This window comes from Rutilus rutilus (assembly GCF_951802725.1).
Source record: "Rutilus rutilus genome assembly, chromosome: 11".
NCBI classification, from domain to species: domain Eukaryota; kingdom Metazoa; phylum Chordata; class Actinopteri; order Cypriniformes; family Leuciscidae; genus Rutilus; species Rutilus rutilus.
In genome coordinates, this window is record NC_140216.1 from 24885597 (window position 1) to 24912905 (window position 27309).

At 39.6% G+C, this 27309-nt stretch overlaps 1 protein-coding gene across 3 annotated transcripts in view; it reads left to right on the top strand.

Annotated features, from left to right (window-relative positions):
* Nucleotides 1-27309, top strand: part of LOC311299845 (cytosolic 5'-nucleotidase 3-like) — a 257523-nt gene that overhangs the window by 102094 nt on the left and 128120 nt on the right. Inside the window, exon 1 of one of the 3 annotated variants that reach the window (XM_084423721.1) lies at nucleotides 21760-27115. The exons of the other annotated variants lie outside the window; for them this stretch is intronic. Within the exon in view, the coding sequence (XP_084279847.1) occupies nucleotides 27059-27115 (57 nt within the window). The 5' untranslated portion in view covers nucleotides 21760-27058. Of the gene's footprint in view, nucleotides 1-21759; nucleotides 27116-27309 lie in introns of those variants that run through there. 3 annotated transcript variants of the gene reach the window in all.

Consider the following 27309-nt stretch of genomic DNA (forward strand, 5'->3'; position numbering starts at 1 on the left):
ATAGAATTAAACGCCTAGCTAAAAGAGTCAGAAAGGCTGCAAAATCTGAAAAGTGAGAAGGCAAAGAATGGCCAGGCGGGAGAACCCCAAATAAAGCTGTAACTGGGCAGAGTGGGATATCCGCCGAGGTAATGGCTGACAATGAGACAAAAATTTGTCTCCAAAAGGAAGACAGAGCAGGGCAGGACCAGAACATGTGAATTAAAGTGCCTGAACCAGAATGACACCTGTCACACTCCGAGTCAATAGACGGGTTAATGCGTGCTAACCTGGTCTTCGACCAGTGGGCTCTATGAACCACCTTGCACTGTATGAGCCTATGACGTGCGCAGAGGGAAGAGGAGTAAACCCTGTTCAGGACTGCCCTCCATGTGTCCTCGTTAATCTCAGTACCGATGTCTTGGGACCAGACAAGGCGTAAATCATCAGAGGAAAATTGCAAATAAACAATTATATTCACTAGTTTACAAATTGACCCTTTAGTACAAGGATCCACACCCAGAATGGTGTCTAAATCTGAAGGGAGAGGTGCATTTGGAAAGTTGACCATTTTTTTTCGTACAAAGTCTCGAATTTGTAAATATCTGAAAAAATGTTTTTTGGAAATATTAAACTGAGAAGTCAACTGTTCAAAAGAGGCAAAAACACCATCGATGTAAAGGTCAGCAACAGAAACCAACCCAAGATCTCTCCAAGAGGTGTAAGCACGGTCTAAAATGGAGGGGTAAAACAACGGGTTAGAATGTATTGGGGATAACAGGGGGGTATTATGAAGACCGAAATGTCGCAAAAATTGGGTCCAGATTTTAAGACTGTTTTTAACAATTATATTACTTGAATATTTCATTGGGGACAATGTGTATGGGAGGCATAAAAGAGCCACCAGGGAAGATGATTTACATGAGGCATTCTCGATATGCAGCCAGGATGGGGAGTTGACGGAGTTGCTTGGTTGGAACCAGTAAAGAGTGGTGCGTATATTTGCTGCCCAGTAATATATTAGAAAATTAGGAAGAGCTAGACCACCTAATTGTTTTGTCTTCTGCAGAATGCCTTTTCGAATCTTTGGGGTCTTTTTATTCCAAAGAAAACTAGAAATAGAGCTGTCGAGTGTAACAAAAAAAGACTTTGGAATAAAGATAGGAATACACTGAAATAAATATAAAAATTTAGGGAGCACGCTCATCTTAATACAATTAACCCTACCGATCAGGGATAAAGGAAGGAGAGACCAACGATTAAAATCCTGAGATAGACGATTAAGCAGTGGAACAAAATTGTGGTCAAATAAGTCTGAAAAGTTTCTTGTCACATTTATGCCCAAATATCTAAAACTTAAGGAAGATCTAAAAGGTAGGGATGCTAATGGATAATTCAAGGCAGCTGTGTTAATGGGCATTAATTCACTTTTACTCAAATTTAACTTATAGCCTGAGATTAGGCCAAAATCCATTAGCAAATCAAGCACCAAGGGAATGGAAGTACCAGGCTCAGAGACATATAAGAGAAGATCATCTGCGTACAGAGATAGCTTATGCTCCAATCCTCCCCTTTGAATGCCAGCCATCACACTGGATCTTAGAGCAATTGCCAAAGGCTCAATGGCTATTGCAAACAAAAGGGGAGAAAGCGGGCAACCTTGTCTAGTCCCACGACCGAGGGAGAAATACTCAGAATAGTTATTATTAGTTCGAACACAGGCCAAGGGAGATGTATATAAAAGCCTAATCCAATATATAAACTGATCAGGAAAGCCAAATTTCTTCAGTGTATAAAACAAATAGTGCCACTCGACTCTATCAAACGCCTTCTCAGCATCCATGGAAATAACTAACTCTGGTGTTTCATTTAAAGTAGAAGAATAAAGAATATTAAAAAGGCGTCTAATATTATGAAAAGAATGTCTGTTTTTAATAAAGCCTGTTTGGTCAGTAGAAATTAAAGTTGGAAGGACCACCTCCAGGCGTCTTGCTAGGACTTTAGCTAATAATTTCACATCTGAACAAAGTAAGGAGATCGGGCGATAGTTGCTGCACTGAGAAGGATCTTTATCTTTTTTGAGAATAAGAGAAATGATAGCCTGCCGTAAGGAATGAGGGAGAATACCTGAGCTGTAAGACTCATTGAACATGTTAAGTAAAAGAGGTGATAATTTGTCAGAAAATGTCTTGAAAAATTCAGCAGGGAAGCCATCCGGCCCTGGGCATTTGCCATTCTGCATTAGACTAAGAGCAGACTTAATTTCGTTCAATGTAAGAGGGCCTATCAAATTTGAGGAGATATCAGGATCAATGCAAGGCATATTGAAGGAATTGAAAAAATTATCGAATTGGCCTACTTCAGCTATGCTTTCCGAAGTATATAACGAGGAATAAAAATTCCTAAACTCATTATTAATAGTCAGTGGATTAACTGAAGACCCAGCAGAGGTGGAAATTTGAGTAATGAGATGTGAAGCAGCAGACTGACGCAACTGATGGGCAAGCAATTTGCTTGATTTATCACCGAATTCATAATAATTGCAATGAGTCTTATGTAGAGCTTCAGTCGCCTCATTTGTAGTAAGTAAGTCAAACTCTGTCTTTGTTGTCAGAAATTTAACAAAGTCATCTGAGTTTGTAGAATTAACACAATTAGACTGAAGGTCTGCCAAAGTATTCAAAAGATTAGCTCTCCTTTCATTGTTTATTTTTCTCTTATAGGCCGAGTATGAAATTATTTCTCCCCTTAAATAAGCCTTACATGCCTCCCAAATTGTCTTAGCTGAAACACCAGGGGAAATATTTGTGGAGATAAAAAGGTCAATACGATCATTAATGACAGAAATAAAATTAGAATCATTGAGAAGCAGAGAGTTAAAACGCCAAGGAGACCGGGACATTGAAAGGCTTGGTAAAGCGAGGTCAAATGTAACAGCAGCATGGTCTGAAATAACAATAGTATTATAGATACATGAGCTAATCAATGGAAGCAATTTGTTATCAACAAGAAAGTAATCAATGCGGGAGAAAGTATGATGTACAGCACTTTCGCTTTTAAAGGGATACTCCACTTTAAAATGAAAATTCTGTCATCATATACTCATCCTCATGTTGTTTTAATCCTTTATGAATTTCTTTTTTCTGCTGAACAGAAAGAAAGATATTTAGGAGAATGTCAGTAACCAGACAGTTTCTGATCCCATTGACTTCCATAGTAGGAAAAAAATGTATACTATGGAAGTCAATGAGACCAGAAACTGTCTGGTTACTGACATTCTTCTAAATATCTTCCTTTCTGTTCAGCAGAAGAAAGAAATTAATAAAGGATTGAAACAACATGAGGGTGAGTATATGATGACAGAATTTTCAATTTAAAGTGGAGTATCCCTTTAAGTTAGCGATTTAAAAGCCCCCGCCACGGTGTCACACATCGATTAACCAGTGGGAAAAAATTCTCAGTCACATCGCTATTATATGTATATATAAATACAATATACAATGGGCCTACCTGATTTTGAACACAAGAGGGCAGTATAGCCCTATGTATGACTTTTTTTTTTACTAAATAGCGCATTCTGGCTGATTTTAAACTTGTACATAATTCTTGAATTGAAAAAAACTGAATAAACCCAAAACTAGTTCTGTTTCGGTTTAGTTCTGATATTTGTATAATTTTATATAAAAATAAATGGTGTATAATTAAATTTTAAGAAGATATGAGATGTTTTCTGATTCCTTTTTTGATATTATTTTAATCCCTCGCCATGTCTAAACCGTTTTAAATATTTAATATCCGTTCACAATTTAGCATCTTTAATGTATTTTCATCGTGTTAAAAAAGTTTGGTGTGAATAAAAAAAAAAACACTTAGCAGGAGTGGGTAAAAAGCAGAGGCTGAATTTGCAAATAAATCCACATTCAAACCAAAATATCTGACTTCCTATTGGTCGAAGCTAATAACTGTATATTAGAAAGTTGTCCGGCTCGATGGGACCAATGTACGTATTGATTTTTGTAACTGTGGATAAAAATAACCCCCCCACTTTTGTCAAAAGCATTTTGAAAGTGACACACTTCCTGCTGCCAGTTGGTGGCGCTATAACTTTGACTCACAATAGTTACATCCATCTGATCGGCCTCTTACCACGAACACACTGGTGAAGTTTCATCAAGATCAGTTAATGTATGCAGAAGTTATACCACTTCGTGTTTCTCTTTTCTCGCCATAAATTCGTTTCCTCGCCACGGCCAAACCGTTCGAGATATCAAAAATCCGTCCGCAATTTAGAATCCTCAATGTCTTGACTTCATGCACACCGAGTTTGGTGGGGATTGGATGAATTCTCTAGGAGGAGTACTTCGCATTCCACAGCAAGCGTTTTCCAAACAACCCATAATAGCCGACTTCCTGTTGGGCTGGCGTAAAACTTGACCAGGGGAAAGTTGTTCGGCCCGATGAGATCTATATGTGTACCGAGTTTCATATTAATTAATGCAAGCGTGTTTGATCTATGGACCAAGTTTTGGGACCCCGTTCAAGGGGGCGCTGTTGAGCCCCCCTGCCACGCCCGGGTACCAGCTTCAGCCAGTCCCTGATGGCAGGGGGTTCTGACTTGTGTGCAAAGTTTCAAGAGTTTTTGAGCACGTTAAGGACCCCAAAAGCCCCTGAAACCTTGATTAACAATATAAAAGCAATAGTCAAATCCCCCCCTCCCCTCACACACACAGAGACACAGAGAGAGGGAGAGAAAATTCTTCAGAAAATCCACATTCAAAACAAAATATCTCTCTTCCTGTTGGTCAGAGATAGTTCATGTAAATTAGAAAGTTGTCCGTCTTGATGAGAACAATACACATACCAAGTTTTGTTGCTGTTGATAAAACTAACCCCCCCACTTATGACTAAAGGTGGCGCTACTGAGCCCCTCACCACGCCCGTTTCTGAAACTTTGCACATGTCTACGGGCTAATAAATGTGATGTGTCTGTCGAGTTTCATCCAATTTCAAGTATGTTAAGAGTCTCAAAAGCATCAAAAAAGAATATTAAAGTTTGAAGCGTTGCCATGGCAACAGTATTAAAGATATCAAAAATCCTTTCACAGGTCTACATCTGCCGTGTGTTTACATTATACACATAAAGTTTGAAGCAAATCGGGTAAAAATAAGAGGGTGATTTCAAAGCATTTTGAAAGGGACACACTTCCTGTTGCCAGTTGGTGGCGCTATAACTTTGACTCACAATAGTCACATCCATGTGATCGGCCTCTTACAACGAACACACTGCTGAAGTTTAATCAAGATCAGTTAATGTATGCAGAAGTTATAACACACTTCCTGTTTCCATTATTCGCCATAAATTCGTGTCCTCGCCACAGCCAAACCGTTCGAGATATCAAAAATCCGTCCGCAATTTAGCATCCTCAATGTCTTGACTTCATGCTGACTGAGTTTGGAGGCGAATGGATGAATTCCCTAGGAGGAGTACATTCAATTCCACAGCATGCGTTTCCAAACAACCCATAATAGCCGACTTCCTGTTGGGCTGGCGTAAAAAGTAAAAGTACAAAAGTTGTTTGGCCCGATGAGATCTATATGTGTACCGAGTTTCATATTATTACATGCAAGCGTGTTTGATTTATGGACCAAGTTTTCGGACCCCGTTCCAGGGGGCGCTGTCGAGCCTCCCTGCCACGCCCGTGTCCCAGCTTCAGCTCGGCCCTAATGGCCGCGGGTTCTGACCCGTGTGCAAAGTTTCAAGAGTTTTCGAGCACGTTAAGGGCCCCAAAAGTGCCCGAAAGGTTGAAAAAAAAATAATAATAAAATATAGCTGCGAGCAGCGATTACGGGCCCAAGCCGGTGGCACCGCAACCCCGGTGCCTTTAGTTACCTAAAGGCACCGGGGATGGCGGTGCCACCGGCTTTGGCCCTCCATCGCTGCTCGCAGCTATATTTATATATATATATATATATATATATATATATATATATACATACACACACACACACACACACACACATATATATATATATATATATATATATATATATATATATATATATATGTGTGTGTATATAAATATCTATATCTATATATATATATATATATACATACACACACACACACACACACACACACACACACATATATATATATATATCTATATATTTATAAGACAGAAAATATTACTTGTCTTACCTTATTCTGATTTTATGATACACTCAAAATATTCCACAACAAATCCTTTAAATTTAATGTAAAAATAAAAACGAAAGTAAGCAGTGTTGGTCTCACATAACCCTCTCATTAGAATCAAAATGTTTCAATTTTTGCGATGTATTTGGATGCTAAACTATTCTTTATTATAGGCTTTGTACTTCACTTGTGTTCCAATATCGATGGAAAAAATCATCCTCTTCACGCGCGCAAAAATGTGCTTGGAAACATCACAGTGGAGCTCTGCTTACTGTGAATGGTACAGATTGTACTACTGACTATTTAAACAGAGCAGTGTAATTCGTTTATGTTAGGTTGACTATTTTTATTATTATATTGTATTAGGGCTATAATGAATGTCAAGATTGCAATTCTGGAATGTGTGTGTGACGCGGTTGCGGTTGAACAGTGGACACAAAAACATAAATAAAATGTTTTAGTTAATTCCTACATCCATAGGAATACATTGAAAATGCTCGCTCTACTCCGCACCATTATCAATGTCTGTGCGGACGTCTGTATTTTACTAGTATATAGTATACTATAGTTAGCGATTTAAAAGCCCTCAGCGGTGTCGATTAACATGTCGATTAACCGGTGGGAAAATTTTATCACAGTCACATCCCTAATATATTTATAAATAAATACAATAGGCCTACCTGAAAGAGAATTTTACTTGCCCGACCAAAGTATAGCCTGATTAGAACGTCAATAACAAAAAAATAACTTGGGAATCACTAAAACGAGAGATTATTCTAATTTCATTACATTCATTTTAAGTTGCAATCAGCAGTTAATAATAAATGTATTACTGATCAATGGTAACAAGGTTGCACTGCTGAGGCTCATGCTGCTTCTCCAGGAGAATTGTAAACAAATGAGCGCAGCAGACAAAAAAGCAACCCAGTTAACAACATACTGACTATAAAAATTACAAATATGGAGTTTTTATATATTTTATAACATATATGATAGAGTTAAGCAACCTCACTTGACGAGTAGGCAACTATTTCCTGAATACAATCACGATTGAAACTGTGACATTGATTTCATACAACAGGTTAATAAACAGTTACAATTAAGTCACTTACATTTTAGATGCAATATTGACTGTTTTTGTTCTGTTTCAGCAGCAAAAATAGTTAAACAAAGATCACAGCAACTTGTTTTCTCATTACTGAATGATTCAGCATTTTGAAACGAATCGCTTGACTCAAAGATTCAATGGTCAATCCATAAACATCTGTCTCAATCATGAATGACTCAGTCATTGGAATGAATCGTTTGAACGAATGAATCAATGACTCGCTCATTAAGATGGTCGCCTGGCGACACCTAATGGCGGTTTAGTGTTATGTTTAAAAGTATCATTCTTTCCAACGTGCACCATTATCAATGTCCGTGCGGACGTCCGTTTTTTTACTTTCACTTTTATATTAGCGATTTAAAAGCACCCGCTCGTGTCACACGTCGCTTAACCGATGGGAAAATATCCTCACAGTCATATACCTAATAAATTTATATTTCAATACAATAGGCCTACCTAGTAAAACGTTTTATATACTATTTTGATATCCTTTTGGACACAAGAGGGCAGTATAGCCCTATGTTTGCTTTTTTGTTGAAACAAATAGCACTAAATAGCCTGTTTTTAACTTTTTCATACTTTTTGAATTGCAAAAACAGGTTTAGTTCTAATATTTGTATAATTTTATATAGAAATAAATGGTATATAATTACATTTTTAGAAGATTTTTACTTTAATCCCTCGCCATAGCAAAACCGTTTGAGATATTTATTATCCATTCACAATTTAGCATATTTAATGTAGTTTCATCATGTTGAAAAAGTTTGGTACGAATAAAATAAATAGTTTAAGAGGAGTGGCTAAAAATTCAGAGGCTGATTTTGCAAAAAAATTCACATTCAGACCAAAATATCTGACTTCCTGATGGCCAGAGCTATTGAATGTAAATTAGAAAGTTGTCCGGCTTGATGAGAACAATATACAAACTATTTTTTCTTTACTGTAGTTAAAAGTAACCCCCCCACTTTTGTCAAAAGCATGTTGAAAGTGACACACTTCCTGCTGCCAGTTGGTGGCGCTATAACTTTGACTCACAATAGCTACATCCATCTGATCGGCCTCTTACCACGAACACACTGCTGAAGTTTCATCAAGATCAGTTAATGTATGCAGAAGTTATTCCACTTCCGTGTTTCTCTTTTCTCGCCATAAATTCGATTCCTCGCCACAGCCAAACCGTTCGAGATATCAAAAATCCGTCCGCAATTTAGCATCCTCAAAGTCTTGACTACATGCCCACCGAGTTTGAAGGGGACACGGTGAATTTTCTAGGAGGAGTATTTCACATTCCACAGCAAGCGTTTTCCAAACAACCCATAATAGCCGACTTCCTGTTGGGCTGGCGTAAAACTTGACAGGGGTAAAGTTGTTCGGCCCGATGAGATCTATATGTGTACCGAGTTTCATATTAATTCATGCGAGCGTGTTTGATATATGGATCAAGTTTTAGAACCCCGTTCAAGGGGGCGCTGTTGAGCCCCCCAGCCACGCCCGGGTACCAGCTTCAGCCCGGCCCTGATGGCCGTGGGTTCTGACCTGTGTGCAAAGTTTCAAGAGTTTTTGAGCACGTTAAGGACCCCAAAAGCCCCTGAAACCTTGATTAACAATATAAAAGCAATAGTCAAATCCCCCCCTCCCCTCACACACACACAGACACAGAGAGAGGGAGAGAAAATTCTTCAGAAAATCCACATTCAAACCAAAATATCTCTCTTCCTGTTGGTCAGAGATGGTTCATGTAAATTAGAAAGTTGTCCGTGTTGATGAGAACAATACACATACCAAGTTTTGTGATTCTAGGAAAAACTAAACCCCCATTTTTGACTAAAGGTGGCGCTACTGAGCCATTCCACCACCCCCGTTTCTGAAACTTTGCACATGTCTACTGGCTAATAAATGTGATGTGTCTGTTGAGTTTCATGCAATTTCAAGTATGTTAAGAGTCTCAAAAGCATCAAAAAAAAATATTAAAGTTTGATGCGTTGCCACGGCAACAGTATCTAAGATATCAATAATCCTTTCACAGGTTTACATCTGCCGTGTGTCTACATTGTACACATAAAGTTTGAAGCAAATCGGGTAAAAATAAGACACTGATTTCAAAGCATTTTGAAAGAGATGTACTTCCTGCTGCCTGTTGGTGGCGCTATAACTTTGACTCACAATAGTCACATCTGTGCGATCGGCCTCTTACAACGAACACACTGCTGAAGTTTCATCAAGATCAGTTAATGTATGCAGAAGTTATAACACACTTCCTGTTTCATTTTTTCGCCATAAATTTGTTTCCTCGCCACGGCCAAACCGTTCGAGATATCAAAAATCCGTCCGCAATTTAGCATCCTCAATGTCTTGACTTCATGCACACCGAGTTTGGAGGCGAATCGATGAATTCCCTAGGAGGAGTACATTAAATTCCACAGCATGCGTTTCCAAACAACGCTAAATAGCCAACTTCCTGTTTGGCTGGCGTAAAACTTAGAGCACGAAAGTTGTTCGGCCGGATGAGATCTATATGTGTACCGAGTTTCATATTATTACATGCAAGCGTGTTTGATTTATGGACACGTGTTCGGATCCCGTTCCAGGGGGCGCTGTCGAGCCCCCCTGCCACGCCCGGGTACCAGCTTCAGTCCGGCCCTGATGGCCGCGGGTTCTGACGTGTGTGCAAAATTTCAAGAGTTTTCGAGCATGTTAAGAGCCCCAAAAGTGCCCGAAAGGTTGACATAATAATAATAATAATAATAAATATAGCTGCGAGCAGCGATGGCGGGCCCAAGCCGGTGGCACCGCCATCCTGGTGCCTTTAGTTACACTAAAGCCACCGGGGTGGCGGTGTCACCGGCTTGGGCCCTCCATCGCTGCTCGCAGCTATATTTATATATATATATATATATATATATATATATATATATATATATATATATATATATATATATATAACAAAAAAATATATAATATATACATTATATATGTGTAACAAAAAATATATATATATATATATATATATATATATATATATATATATATGGCGAGGCGAGGAACGGGCAGAGAAGAGCGAACGTTTTTGGACATTCATCATATTGCATTGGTTTTCATTTCTTGTCCTCAAACCGAGCACTAATCTGTTTATTTTTAAGTCACACATTCTCCATTGATTAAAAAAGACAATCAAATGTATTTTTTAATGGTAGTATTATTTTATACAGAAATAAATTATTTATAATTCAGATGAGAATAAAGTTAGTGTTAATTAAAATTGTAAGGAAAACAAATATATTGATCTAAAATATACTATAATTTGCTGCAAATAGGTTGACTATTTATATTTATTATTATATTTTATTACGGCTGTAATGAACCGGCTGCAATGCTGCAATGCACAGTGTGTGTGTGTGTGTGTGTGTGTGTGTGTGTGTGTGTGTGTGAGGCGTGGGCGCGAACAGTGGAAACATAAAAACATAGGCTACTCCGTCGGTTTGTTCATACAGGACATCATTTAAACTGCACTGTGTTTACTTATATTTATGTACACTCGCAATAAAACACAACATTGTGCTTTTGTAAAAAAACATTCAAGCAATCCCACCCCCGAAATGGCGCTATTTTTTAAATGAAACTAAAATGCTCACGGCTGCATGGGCAATAACACGTCTACAGCGAGGAACGAGCAGAACAGAGTGAATGTTTTTTAGTTCATTCCTACTGGACGACCGTATTTCACTTTCGCTTTTAAAGGGATACTCCACTTTAAAATGAAAATTCTGTCACCATATTCTCACCCTCATGTTGTTTTAATCCTTTATGAATTTCTTTCTTCTGCTGAACAGAAAGGAAGATATTTAGGAGAATGTCAGTAACCAGACAGTTTCTGATCCCATTGACTTCCATAGTAGGAAAAAAATGTATACTATGGAAGTCAATGAGACCAGAAACTGTCTGGTTACTGACATTCTTCTAAATATCTTCATTTCTGTTCAGCAGAAGAAAGAAATTAATAAAGGATTGAAACAACATGAGGGTGAGTATATGATGACAGAATTTTCAATTTAAAGTGGAGTATCCCTTTAAGTTAGCGATTTAAAAGCCCCCGCCGCGGTGTCACACATCGATTAACCAGTGGGAAAAAAATTCTCAGTCACATCGCTATTATATTAATATATAAATACAATATGCAATGGGCCTACCTGATTTTGAACACAAGAGGGCAGTATAGCCCTATGTATGACTTTTTTTTTTACTAAATAGCGCATTCTGGCTGATTTTAAAATTGTACATATTTCTTGAATTGAAAAAAACTGAATAAACCCAAAACTAGTTCTGTTTCGGTTTAGTTCTGATATTTGTATAATTTTATATAAAAATAAATGGTGTATAATTACATTTTAAGAAGATATGAGATGTTTTCTGATTCCTTTTTTGACATTATTTTAATCCCTCGCCATGTCAAAACCGTTTGAAATATTTAATATCCGTTCACAATTTAGCATCTTTAATGTATTTTCATCGTGTTAAAAAAGTTTGGTGTGAATAAAAAAAAAAAAAACACTTAGCAGGAGTGGGTAAAAAGCAGAGGCTGAATTTGCAAATAAATCCACATTCAAACCAAAATATCTGACTTCCTATTGGTCGAAGCTAATAATGGTATATTAGAAAGTTGTCCGGCTCGATGAGACCAATGTACGTACTGATTTTTGTAACTGTGGGTAAAACTAACCCCCCCACTTTTGTCAAAAGCATTTTGAAAGTGACACACTTCCTGCTGCCAGTTGGTGGCGCTATAACTTTGACTCACAATAGTTACATCCATCTGATCGGCCTCTTACCACGAACACACTGGTGAAGTTTCATCAAGATCAGTTAATGTATGCAGAAGTTATACCACTTCGTGATTCTCTTTTCTCGCCATAAATTCGTTTCCTCGCCACGGCCAAACCGTTCGAGATATCAAAAATCCGTCCGCAATTTAGAATCCTCAATGTCTTGACTTCATGCACACCGAGTTTGGTGGGGATTGGATGAATTCTCTAGGAGGAGTACTTTGCATTCCACAGCAAGCGTTTTCCAAACAACCCATAATAGCCGACTTCCTGTTGGGCTGGCGTAAAACTTGACCGGGGGAAAGTTGTTCGGCCCGATGAGATCTATATGTGTACCGAGTTTCATATTAATTAATGCAAGTGTGTTTGATCTATGGACCAAGTTTTGGGACCCCGTTCAAGGGGGCGCTGTTGAGCCCCCCTGCCACGCCCGGGTACCAGCTTCAGCCCGTCCCTGATGGCAGGGGGTTCTGACTTGGGTGCAAAGTTTCAAGAGTTTTTGAGCACGTTAAGGACCCCAAAAGCCCCTGAAACCTTGATTAACTATATAAAAGCAATAGTCAAATTCCCCCCTCCCCTCTCACACACAGAGACACAGAGAGAGGGAGAGAAAATTCTTCAGAAAATCCACATTCAAACCAAAATATCTCTCTTCCTGTTGGTCAGAGATCGTTCATGTAAATTAGAAAGTTGTCCGTCCTGATGAGAACAATACACATACCAAGTTTTGTTGCTGTTGATAAAACTAACCCCCCCACTTATGACTAAAGGTGGCGCTACTGAGCCCCTCACCACGCCCGTTTCTGAAACTTTGCACATGTCTACGGGCTAATAAATGTAATGTGTCTGTCGAGTTTCATCCAATTTCAAGTATGTTAAGAGTCTCAAAAGCATCAAAAAAGAATATTAAAGTTTGAAGCGTTGCCATGGCAACAGTATTAAAGATATCAAAAATCCTTTCACAGGTCTACATCTGCCGTGTGTTTACATTATACACATAAAGTTTGAAGCAAATCGGGTAAAAATAAGAGGGTGATTTCAAAGCATTTTGAAAGGGACACACTTCCTGCTGCCAGTTGGTGGCGCTATAACTTTGACTCACAATAGTCACATCCATGTGATCGGCCTCTTACAACGAACACACTGCTGAAGTTTAATCAAGATCAGTTAATGTATGCAGAAGTTATAACACACTTCCTGTTTCCATTATTCGCCATAAATTCGTGTCCTCGCCACAGCCAAACCGTTCGAGATATCAAAAATCCGTCCGCAATTTAGCACCCTCAATGTCTTGACTTCATGCACACCGAGTTTGGAGGCGAATCGATGAATTCCCTTGGAGGAGTACATTAAATTCCACAGCATGCGTTTCCAAACAACCCTAAATAGCCGACTTCCTGTTTGGCTGGTGTAAAACTTAGAGCACGAAAGTTGTTCGGCCCGATGAGATCTATATGTGTACCGAGTTTCATATTATTACATGCAAGCGTGTTTGATTTATGGACACGTGTTCGGATCCCATTCCAGGGGGCGCTGTCGAGCCCCCCTGCCACGCCCGGGTACCAGCTTCAGCCCGGCCCTGATGGCCGCGGGTTCTGACCTGCGTGCAAAGTTTCATGAGTTTTTGAGCACGTTAAAGGCCCCAAAAGCCCCCGAACCCTTGAAGAACAATAATAATAATAATAATAATAATAATCCTAACGAAAACAATAGGGCCTTCGCCCTTTGGGCTTGGGCCCTAAATATAGCTGCGAGCAGCGATTGCGGGCCCAAGCCGGTGGCACCGCCATCCCCGGTGCCTTTAGGTAACTAAAGGCACCGGGGATGGCGGTGCCACCGGCTTTGGCCCTCCATCGCTGCTCGCAGCTATATTTATATATATATATATATATACACACACACACACACACACACACACACACACATATATATATATATATATATATATATATATATATATATATATATATATATATTTATTTATAAGACAGAACATATTACTTGTATTACCTTATTCTGATTTTATGATACACTCAAAATATTCCACAACAAATCCTTTAAATTTAATGTAAAAATAAAAACGAAAGTAAGAAGTGTTGGTCTCACGTAACCCTCTCATTAGAATCAAAATGTTTCAATTTTTGCGATGTATTTGGATGCTAAACTATTCTTTATTATAGGCTTTGTACTTCACTCGTGTTCCAATATCGATGGAAAAAATCATCCTCTTCACACGCGCAAAAATGTGCTTGGAAACATCACAGTGGAGCTCTGCTTACTGTGAATGGTACAGATTGTACTACTGACTATTTAAACAGAGCAGTGTAATTCGTTTATGTTAGGTTGACTATTTTTATTATTATATTGTATTAGGGCTATAATGAATGTCAAGATTGCAATTCTGGAATGTGTGTGTGACGCGGTTGCGGTTGAACAGTGGACACAAAAACATAAATAAAATGTTTTAGTTAATTCCTACATCCATAGGAATACATTGAAAATGCTCGCTCTACTCCGCACCATTATCAATGTCTGTGCGGACGTCTGTATTTTACTAGTATATAGTATACTATAGTTAGCGATTTAAAAGCCCTCAGCGGTGTCACATGTCGATTAACCGGTGGGAAAATTTTATCACAGTCACATCCCTAATATATTTATATATAAATACAATAGGCCTACCTGAAAGAGAATTTTACTTGCCCGACCAAAGTATAGCCTGATTAGAACGTCAATAACAAAAAAATAACTTGGGAATCACTAAAACGAGAGATTATTCTAATTTCATTACATTCATTTTAAGTTGCAATCAGCAGTTAATAATAAATGTATTACTGATCAATGGTAACAAGGTTGCACTGCTGAGGCTCATGCTGCTTCTCCAGGAGAATTGTAAACAAATGAGCGCAGCACACAAAAAAGCAACCCAGTTAACAACATACTGACTATAAAAATTACAAATATGGAGTTTTTATATATTTTATAACATATGATAGAGTTAAGCAACCTCACTTGACGAGTAGGCAACTATTTCCTGAATACAATCACGATTGAAACTGTGACATTGATTTCATACAACAGGTTAATAAACAGTTACAATTAAGTCACTTACATTTTAGATGCAATATTGACTGTTTTTGTTCTGTTTCAGCAGCAAAAATAGTTAAACAAAGATCACAGCAACTTGTTTTCTCATTACTGAATGATTCAGCATTTTGAAACGAATCGCTTGACTCAAAGATTCAATGGTCAATCCATAAACATCTGTCTCAATCATGAATGACTCAGTCATTGGAATGAATCGTTTGAACAAATGAATCAATGACTCGCTCATTAAGATGGTCGCCTGGCGACACCTAATGGCGGTTTAGTGTTATGTTTAAAAGTATCATTCTTTCCAACGTGCACCATTATCAATGTCCGTGCGGACGTCCGTTTTTTTACTTTCACTTTTATATTAGCGATTTAAAAGCACCCGCTCGTGTCACACGTCGCTTAACCGATGGGAAAATATCCTCACAGTCATATACCTAATAAATTTATATTTAAATACAATAGGCCTACCTAGTAAAACGTTTTATATACTATTTTGATATCCTTTTGGACACAAGAGGGCAGTATAGCCCTATGTTTGCTTTTTTGTTGAAACAAATAGCACTAAATAGCCTGTTTTTAACTTTTTCATACTTTTTGAATTGCAAAAACAGAATAAAATAGGTTTAGTTCTAATATTTGTATAATTTTATATAAAAATAAATGGTGTATAATTAAATTTTAAGAATATATGAGATGTTTTCTGATTCCTTTTTTGACATTATTTTAATCCCTCGCCATGTCAAAACCGTTTGAAATATTTAATATCCGTTCACAATTTAGCATCTTTAATGTATTTTCATCGTGTTAAAAAAGTTTGGTGTGAATAAAAAAAAAACCACTTAGCAGGAGTGGGTAAAAAGCAGAGGCTGAATTTGCAAATAAATCCACATTCAAACCAAAATATCTGACTTCCTATTGGTCGAAGCTAATAACTGTATATTAGAAAGTTGTCCGGCTCGATGAGACCAATGTACGTACTGATTTTTAAAACTGTGGGTAAAACTAACCCCCCCACTTTTGTCAAAAGCATTTTGAAAGTGACACACTTCCTGCTGCCAGTTGGTGGCGCTATAACTTTGACTCACAATAGTTACATCCATCTGATCGGCCTCTTACCACGAACACACTGGTGAAGTTTCATCAAGATCCGTTAATGTATGCAGAAGTTATACCACTTCGTGTTTCTCTTTTCTCGCCATAAATTCGTTTCCTCGCCACGGCCAAACCGTTCGAGATATCAAAAATCCGTCCGCAATTTAGAATCCTCAATGTCTTGACTTCATGCACACCGAGTTTGGTGGGGATTGGATGAATTCTCTAGGAGGAGTACTTCGCATTCCACAGCAAGCGTTCTCCAAACAACCCATAATTGCCAACTTCCTGTTGGGCTGGCGTAAAACTTAGAGCACGAAAGTTGTTCAGCCCGATGTGATCTATATGTGTACAGAGTTTCATATCATTACATGCAAGTGTGTTTGATTTATGGACAAGTGTTCGGATCCCATTCCAGGGGGCGCTGTTGAGCCCCCCTGCCACACCCGTGTACCAGCTTCAGCCCAGCCCTGATGGCCGAGGGTTCTGACCTGTGTGCAAAGTTTCAAGAGTTTTCGAGCACGTTAAAGGCCCCAAAAGCCCCTGAAACCTTGAAAAACAGGAATTTTAAACAAATCTCACTCAAGAGACAAATCCCCCCACCCCTCACACACACAGAGACGCAGAGGCAGAGAGAGAGAGGGAGAGAATTCTACAAAAAATCACATTCAAACCAAAATATCTCACTTTCTGTTGGTCACAGCTTATGACTATAAATTAGAAAGTTGTCCGGCTTGATGAGAACAATATACATAACGATTTTTGTGACTCTACTTAAAACTAAGCCCCCATTTTTGACTAAAGGTGGCGCTACTGAGCCCCTCACCACGCCCGTTTCTGAAACTTTGCACATGTCTACCGGCTAATAAATGTGATGTGTCTGTCGAGTTTCATCCAATTTCAAGTATGTTAAGAGTCTCAAAAGCATCTGAAAAGAATATTAAAGTTTGATGCGTTGCCACGGCAACAGTATTTAAGATATCAATAAACCTTTCACAGGTCTACATCTGCCGTGTGTCTACATTATACACATAAAGTTTGAAGCAAATCGGGTAAAAATAAGAGGGTGATTTCAAAGCATTTTGAAAGTGACACACTTCCTGCTGCCAGTTGGTGGCGCTATAACTTTGACTCACAATAGTCACATCCATGTGATCGGCCTCTTACAACGAACACACTGCGGAAGTTTCATCAAGATCAGTTAATGTATGCAGAAGTTATAACACACTTCCTGTTTATCTTTTCTCGCTATAAATTCGTTTCATCGCCACGGCCAAACCGTTCGAGATATCAAAAATCCGTCCGCAATTTAGCATCCTCAATATCTTGACTTCATGCTGACCGAGTTTGGTGTGGATCGGATCAATTCCCTAGGAGGAGTACATTAAATTCCACAGCATGCGTTTTTCAAACAACCCATAATAGCTGACTTCCTGTTGGGCAGAGCTAATAACTTAGAGCGCGAAAGTTGTTCGGCCCGATGAGATCTATATGTGTACCAAGTTTCATACTAATACGTTCTTGTATGTGTCCAAGATTTAAGATTGTGTTCTAGGGGGCGCTGTTGAGCCCCCCTGCCACGCCCGGGTACCAGCTTCAGCCCGGCCCTAATGGCCGCGGGTTCTGACCTGCGTGCAAAGTTTCATGAGTTTTTGAGCACGTTAAAGGCCCCAAAAGCCCCCGAACCCTTGAAGAACAATAATAATAATAATAATAATAATCCTAACGAAAACAATAGGGCCTTCGCCCCTTCAGGGCTTGGGCCCTAATAATAAATAATCCTACCGGAAACAATAGGGCCTTCGCCCTTTCAGGGCTTGGGCCCTAATAATCCTTAGAAGAACAATAGGGCTCTGCGCCCTTTCAGGGCTTGGGCCCTAATAATCCTACCGAAAACAATAGGGCCTTCGCCCTTTCAGGGCTTGGGCCCTAATAAATAATCCTACCGGAAACAATAGGGCCTTCGCCCTTTCAGGGCTTGGGCCCTAATAATCCTACCGAAAACAATAGGGCCTTCGCCCTTTCAGGGCTTGGGCCCTAATAATCCTACCGAAAACAATAGGGCCTTCGCCCTTTCAGGGCTTGGGCCCTAATAAATAATCCTTACGAAAACAATAGGGCCTTCGCCCTTTCAGGGCTTGGGCCCTAATAATCCTACCGAAAACAATAGGGCCTTCGCCCTTTCAGGGCTTGGGCCCTAATAATAATAATAATCCTACCGAAAACAATAGGGCCTTCGCCCTTTCAGGGCTTGGGCCCTAAAAATAAAAATAAAAATAATCCTACCGGAAACAATAGGGCCTTCGCCCTTTCAGGGCTTGGGCCCTAATAATAATCCCACCGAAAACAGCGGGCCCAAGCCGGAGGCACCGCCACCCTGGTGCCTTTAGTTACACTAAAGGCACCGGGGTGGCGGTGTCACCGGCTTGGGCCCTCCATCGCTGCTCGCAGCTATATATATATATATATATATATATATATATATTATTTTTTTTGTTTTGTTATATATATATATATATATATATATATATATATATATATTAAATTTGTTGGATGCTAAAGATTTGTTTATTATAGGCTTTGTACTTCACTCACGTTCCACTATTGAAGGGAAAAATTATCCTCTTCACATGCGCAAATATGTCCTTGGAAACATCACAGTTTAGCGGTGATTACTGTGTTTAAATAGTCAGTACAATTCATACTATTCAGAGCAGTGTAATTTTTATATGTTAGGTTGACTATTTTACTATTATATTTTATTAAGGCTATAATGAACAGACTGCGATATCAAGATTGCAATGCGCTCGCTCTGCACCATTATCAATGTCCGTGCGGACGAACATATTTTACTTTCGTTTTTAAGTTACCGATTCAAAAGCCCCCAGCGGTGTCACACATCGATTAACCGGTGGGAAAATATTCCCACAGTCACATCCCTAATATATTTATATATAAATACAATAGGCCAACCTGAAAGAGAATTTTACTTGCCCGACCAGAGTAGCCTGATTAGAACGGCAATGACAAAAAAATAACTTGGGAATCACTAAAACGAGAGATTATTCTTATTTTATTACATTCATTTTAAGTTGCAATCAACAGTTGTTAATAAATGTATTACCAGTAATCAGTTGATCAATGGTAACAAGGTTGCGCTGCTGAGGCTCATGCAGCTTCTCTAGGAGAAATGTAAACAAATGAGATCAGCACACAAAAAACAAACTCAGTTAACAACTTACTGACTATAAAAATTATAAATATGGAGTTTTGATATATTTTATAACAGTTAAGCAACCTCACTTGACGAGAAGGCTGTTTCCTGAATACAATCACGATTGAAACTGTGACATTGATTTCATACAACAGGTTAAAAAACAGTTACAATCAAGTCACTTACATTTTAGATGCAATATTGACTGTTTTTGGTCTGTTTCAGCAGCGAAAATAGTTAAACAAAAAGATCACAGCAGAACCATCACGCGCATCTCTCAGCAATGTGTTTTCTCATTTCTGAATTAGGGCTGTCACGATGTTAGATTTTTCACACCACGGTTATTGTGGCCAAAAGAATTCACGATATCGATATATCGCGATATCTATAGAATCTATGGGGGGGGGGGGGGGGGGGGTTGAGATTTGTGTCTTCCTTCACAAATTTTTGTGAAGGAAGACAAGCATGTGAAGTTTATCTGGTTTCAAACTGAAGCCAAACACTGTCTGAAGGTTTCCTGAAGAACTGAAAAGCTGAAAACTGAAAAGCTCTTAAACCTGTTGTTGCACTGGCGCCAATAAAGTCATGCAGATAGCAGATTTGAATTAAAAAATCAAGTGCAAATACAAATACAAAAATAAGATGAGTAAAGAAAACGGGGTTCTTCATTTTAATAATCACCCTTTATTAAATATATGAACACAGAAACCCCCTGTTAACAGTTAATGTCACGTTTCCCATTCCATGATGACTAGTAAAATAATAGCCGCGTCTATGACAACTCGACGTATTGCACACCGGACACGCACTTTCTCAGTTTATGGCCAGCAATATCATTATGTTTAAGGACATTATGGAATTGAGATAATGTCTGTACTATGTTATGATTATACTGTACAATTAAATACAATAGTTGCTGAGTCTGTGATCTGAACACTTTTTTCTGCGCTCTGTGTCGCGGCAGGATTTTGAACAAGGTCCTGAGCCGTTGCTGGGCACCGCGGACAGACGCCGAATAGAACCGCGCTGTGCTTCTCGTCCGGTGTGTGTACACTCATACAGAATGTGTTCGAGTTTTAAAGACGTGGCGCTGCGCTTCTCGTCCGGTGTGCGACCACCTCTAAGGTGCTGTTTTCTTTGAAGCCGAAGAACTATGTTGTTAATACTGGCGAGCTCAGCTTACTTTTTTCGGGTGTGGACAGAGTGTTTCACTCTAGCTGCGCGGGCGCGGACGAGCGCTGCGTCTAGAAAACGCCAATATCGCCAATACCGGTATATTGTATTGCTCTAAATTAACACGATGTTGATATTTCATGCTTTGAATATCACGATTATCGTCAATACCGGTATATTGCGACACCCCTATTCTGAATGATTCAGCATTTTGAACGAATCGGTTGACTCAAAGATTGAATGATCAATCCATAAACATATGTCTTAATCATGAATGACTCAGTCATTGAAACGAATCGTTTGAACGAATGAATCAATGACTCGCTCATTAAGACGGTCGCCTGGCGACACTTAATGGCGGTTTAGTGTTATGTTTAAAAGTATCATTCTTTCCAACGTGTGTGTGATTTGTGTGTGCACCATTATCAATGTCCGTGCGGACGTCCGTATATTACTTTCACTTTTATATTAGTGATTTAAAAGCAACCGCTCGTGTCACACGTCGATTAACCGGTGGGAAAATATCCTCACAGTCATATACCTAATAAATTTATATTTAACTACAATATAGGCCTACCTGGTAAAAAGTTGTATATACTATTTTGATATCTTTTTGGACACAAGAGGGCAGTATAGCCCTATGTTTGCTTTTTTTTGTTTAACCAAATAGCACTAAATAGCCTGTTTTTAACTTTTTCATTCTACTTCATTTGCAAAAACAAAATAAAATGGGTTTAGATCTGATATTTGTATACTTTTATATAGAAATAAATGGTGTATAATTAAATTTTTAGAAGACATTAGGCTTTTAGTGTTTCCTTTTTGTACATTACTTTAATCCCTCACTATATCAAAACCGTTTGAAATATTTAATATCCGTTCACAATTTAGCATCTTTAATGTATTTTCATCGTGTAAAAAAAAAGTTTGCTGTGAACAAAATAAACCACTTAGGAGGAGTAGCTAAAAACTCTGAAATTACCAAAAAAATCCACATTAAGACCTAAATATCTGACTTCCTATTGGACGAAGCTAATTACTGTAAATTAGAAAGTTGTCCGGCTCGATGAGACCAATGTACGTACTGATTTTTTTTACTGTATATACAACTAAACCCCCCCCCCCCACACTTTTGTCAAAAGCATTTTGAAAGTGACACACTTCCTGCTGCCAGTTGGTGGCGCTATAACTTTGACTCACAATAGTTACATCCATCTGATCGGCCTCTTACCACGAACACACTGGTGAAGTTTCATCAAGATCAGTTAATGTATGCAAAAGTTATACCACTTTTGTCTTGACTTCATGCACACCGAGTTTGGTGGCGATTTAATTAATTCTCTAGGAGAAGTGTTTCAAATTCCACAGCAAGCGTTCTCCAAACAACCCATAATAGCTGACTTCCTGTTGGGCTGGCGATTAACTTAGAGCACGAACGTTGTTTGGCCCGATGAGATCTATATGTGTGCTGAGTTTCATATTAATTCATGCAAGCTAGTTTGATCTATGGACCAAGTTTTCGGACCCCATTCAAGGGGGCGCTGTTGAGCCCCCCTGCCACGCCCCTTTCTGAAACTTTTCACATGTCTACTGGCTAATAAGTGTTATGTGTCTGTCGAGTTTCATCCAATTTCAAGCATGCTAAGAGTCTCAAAAGCATCCGAAAAGAATATTAAAGTTTGATGCGTTGCCACGGCAACAGTATCTAAGATATCAATAATCCTTTCGCAGGTCTACATCTGCCGTGTGTTTACATTATACACACAAAGTTTGAAGCAAATCGGGTAAAAAATAAGAGGGTGATTTCAAAGCATTTTGAAAGTGACACATTTCCTGCTGCCAGTTGGTGGCGCTATAACTTTGACTCACAATAGTCACATCAATGTGATCGGCCTCTGAAAACGAACACACTGCTGAAGTTTTATCAAGATCAGTCAATGTATGCAGAAGTTATCACACACTTCCTGTTTCTCTTTTCTCACCATAAATTCGTTTCCTCGCCACGGCCAAACCTTTCGAGATATCAAAAATCCGTCCGCAATTTATCATCCTCAATGTCTTGACTTCATGCTGACTGAGTTTGGTGGCGATCGGATGAATTCTCTAGGAGGAGTATTTCAAATTCCAGAGCGTACGTTTTTCAAACAACCCATAATAGCTGACTTCCTGTTGGGCTGGCGTAAAACTTAGAGCACGAACATTGTTCGGCCCGATAAGATCTATATGTGTACCGAGTTTCATACTAATTCATGCAAGCGTGTTTGATATATGGACCAAGTTTTCGGACCCCGTTCAAGGGGGCGCTGTCGAGCCCCCCTACCATGCCCGGGTACCAGCTTCAGCCCGGCCCTGATGGCCGCTGGTTCTGACCTGTGTGCAAAATTTCAAGAGTTTTTGAGCATGTTAAGGGCCCCAAAAGTGCCCGAAAGGTAAAAAAAAAAAATAATAGAAAAAAATAATCCTTACCTTTCAGGGCTTGGGCCCTAATAATCCGTACGAAAACAATAGGGCTCTGCGCCCTTTCAGGGCTTGGGCCCTAATAATAATAATCCTTACGAAAACAACAGGGCCTTCGCCCTTTCAGGGCTTGGGCCCTAATAAATAATCCTACCGAAAACAATAGGGCCTTCGCCCTTTCAGGGCTTGGGCCCTAATAATAATAATCCTTACGAAAACAATAGGGCCTTCGCCCTTTCAGGGCTTGGGCCCTAATAATAAATAATCCTACCGAAAACAATAGGGCCTTCGCCCTTTGGGCCTGGGCCCTAATAATAATAATAAATAATCCTACCGAAAACAATAGGGCCTTCGCCCTTTCAGGGCTTGGGCCCTAATTAATACAATAATTATAAATAAATAATCCTACCGAAAACAATAGGGCCTTCGCCCTTTGGGCTTGGGCCCTAATAATAATCCCACCGAAAACAATAGGGCCTTCGCCCTTTCAGGGCTTGGGCCCTAATAATAATATATTTTATTTGTAAAGCACTTTTCATAGTTAAAAACAATCCCAAAGTGCTACAGAGTATAAACAAAGTTAAAAACCGGGAAGAAAAAATAAATAAATAAAAAGTTAGCAAAAAGTAACTTAAAAGTACTTTGCTTGCTTAAAAAGATAGGTTTTTATTCCTTTCTTAAAAGAGTCTATGGCTTGAGGAGCCCTTAGGTTTTCTGGAAGGGAATTCCAAAGATGCGGTGCGGCTGAGCAGAAGGCTCGATCCCCCATAGTGCGGAGCTTAGTTCTGGGTGGTTGAAGAAGGGCTTTGTTTCCAGAGCGGAGGTTGCGTGAAGAGTTTTTTTTTTGAGTAGTTCCTTTAAGTAGGAGGGTGCGTTGCCGTGAATGCATTGATGGGTAAGTAGGATGATTTTATAGTTAATCCTGTATGAGACAGGAAGCCAGTGGAGTGAGTGAAGGATGGGAGTGATATGGTCATATTTCCTTATCCTCATTAGGATCCTTGCAGCACTGTTCTGAATGTATTGTAGTTTTTGAAGGCTTTTTCCAGAAATCCCAAAGAGGAGAGCATTGCTGTAGTCCAAGTGTGGGACGGAGTTTAGAAATGTTCCTTAGGTGATAGAAGGAGGTCTTACACAGATGTTTCATGTGGGCGTCAAATGTGAGTTGAGGATCAAATCTTACGCCCAGGTTGGTAACTGTCAATGATAGTGGAATGTTTTGACCAGAGAAGGTGATGTGGGTTATAGGTGATGACTGGACCTGGTGTGGTTACGAACTAAAATAGCTTCTGTTTTGGAGCTATTTAGCTGTAGGAAGTTTGCCTTCATCCATGCCTCAATCTCCTCAAGGCAGGAGCTCAATGATGACAGAGTGGCTGTAGATGGGATGAGGTTGTTTTTTATATACAGCTGAGTGTCATCGGCATAGCAATGAAATGATATTCCATGCCTGTTGATTATGTGGCCAAGGGGAAGAGTATAGATGGTGAACAGAATCGGGCCGAGAACCGACCCTTGAGGGACACCGCATGTGACTGTATGCGTCTGAGACTTTACACCTCCCAAAGAAACATACTCTGTTCTTCTAGACAGGTAGGACTGGAACCAGCTCAAAGCAGTGTCAGAGAGTTGGATAGTATGATGGAGGCGCTGAAGGAGGATATTGTGATCAACCGTGTCAAAAGCTGCAGATAAATCCAGTAGGATGAGGAGCGATGGTGTGCCGGTGTCAGCCGCCATCAACAGGTCATTTGTGACCCTGATCAGGGCTGTTTCGGAACTGTGGGCGGAATGGAAACCGGACTGAAATTTTTCAAAAAGGGAATTTGAATTTAGATGATCCTGAAGATGGGCAGCAACAACTTTTTCTAGAACTTTGGACAAGAATGGAAGGTTGGAAATAGGCCTGTAGTTTGCAAGAACTTCAGGGTCTGAAGTGTTTTTTTTTAGAAGGGGTTTGATAACAGCAGTTTTAAGAGCAGATGGAACATGACCAGTGCGTAGAGAATGGTTGATGACTTTGGTTATTAAGGGACTAAGAGAGCTGATGTGTGTTTTCACCAGGGCTGTGGGAAAAGGGTCCATCGTACAGGTGGAAGCTTTCATCCTGCCGATAATGTCCTCAACTTGTTGCTTAGAGATTTCAGAATAACAACAGAGAGGCTGAAAAATCCCAGGCTGTGGGTCGGCAGTGGGGACAGACAGAGCAGGGGTGCTGGAGAGGAGAGAGCGGATAGTCTCAACTTTTTTCCTGAAGAAAGTGATGAAACTGTTGCATTTCTCTTCTGATGTGTCATTGTGTGAAATAGTTTGTGGCTTGGTGAGATGGTTTATGGTAGAGAAAAGCTGCTTGGAATTTCCCTGATTTTTACTGATGATGTTTGAGTAGAACTGTGTCCGTGCTTTTTTTAGTGACATTGAGTAGGCCTTTTGATGTTCTTGATAGGCTATTTTGTGAACAGTAAGTCCAGTTTTTGAAACATGCCGCTCAAGTACACGCCCTGCTGTTTTCATTTTCCGTAGTTCTGGAGTGAACCAGGGAGATGTACGTGAGAAAGTGACTGTTCGTGTTTTTACAGGTGCGTGGAGGTCCAAAATACTGCTCAGGGTGCTGTTATAAAAATCCACTGATTCATTTACTGATGTGAAAGTTGCTGATGGGATTTGCAGGAGGTCCAAAGCCAAAATGACTGGGTTGATATTTTTTATGTTTCTGAAATGGATTTGGGGTTTTGGTTTGATGTAATGAGAAAAGTTCACCTCCTCTGAGATGACTTTGTGATCGGACACTCCGAGATCGTATACCAGCAGATTTTCAATTGGGGCAGAGTCAGTAATGACCAGGTCAAGTGTATGTCCTCTGTTGTGTGTTGGGACGTCAACATGCTGTTTTAGATTTAGAACGTCCAATAGCTGTAAGAAATCAACTGCTGGATGACAGGAGGGGGTGTCAACATGAATGTTCAAATCTCCAAGTATAACAATGTTTGCAGATGTGGTACAGAGTGAAGTGAGAAATTCATTTATCTCTGAGATAAAGGCTGGATTTTGCTTAGGAGGCCGGTATATGAGAATAATAGTCATGGTGAAAGGTGGTTTACATCTGTAAGCAAGGCATTCAAAAGTGGACAGTTCGGGCAGAGACAGCGGGGTGAGTTTTAAGTCACTGCGGTGTAGTACTGCTAGGCCACCACCGCGACCGGAGTGGCGGGCTTTCTCCAAGTATTGATAACCAGGAAGACATGCTTCATTTAATACAAAAAATCCCTCTGGCTGATGCCAGGTCTCAGTAAGACACATGATATCAATATTTCTGTCCAATATGTGGCAGTGTATAAGACAAGATTTATTTGTGAGAGACTGTGTGTTAAACAGTTCTATTTTGATGTTAGATGGAGTGGTGTACTGTAGAGAACGAAGTAGACTGAAATCCACTCCACGTTTTATGTTCCGCTCCGTGGTGACGGGTCTTATGCAAGTAGACTTCCCAACGCTATTTATTCCAAGTAGAGAGGCGTTCTGATGACGTAGATGCCGTGCGACAATGCGCTCGGTTGACCAGAGGGATGGAATGGAGTCACCAGACTGAGAGAAAACAAACTTTCTACGGCAGCTTCTATGGATGTAGCGGGTCGGCTTTGAAGTTTAAGTTGTTTAATGGCTGAGATATATGTTGGACTGCTGTTATTCCTTAAATTAAGCAGTTGCGGGATGGAATACTTTAGCGCCATGTCGCTTTACAGAGTGGATCCGAAGATTGTCCAGCCGGCTGGCAAGTGGCTGCTCGCTAAGCCGGGGAGATGTTACCTTGTCCGGCGAGGGCTAACTTGGCAGTGAAGTGTTGTCCGTTTAGACGATCTTGATGCTGGTGTCGATGAGTGATATAAAGACCACAGGGCCAGTAAACAGTAGTAAAAACTCTGATGCAACAGCTCAGGAACAGGCCGGCATTGTACGAAGAAGATTGCCAGCAACAACAGGTATGATACAAAAATCCATACATCCATATAATCCAAAAAAAAAAAAAAAAACTACCTGGTAGATAGCAGATAGTGACTTTGTAGAAAGTAAAAAAAAAAAAGATACACAAAGACGTTTTCTTAAGGGAGAAGCGGCAACAGACAGTGCCAGCGTCCTCTCGCCTCTCATCTCATTACGTTTACTCACTAGCTAC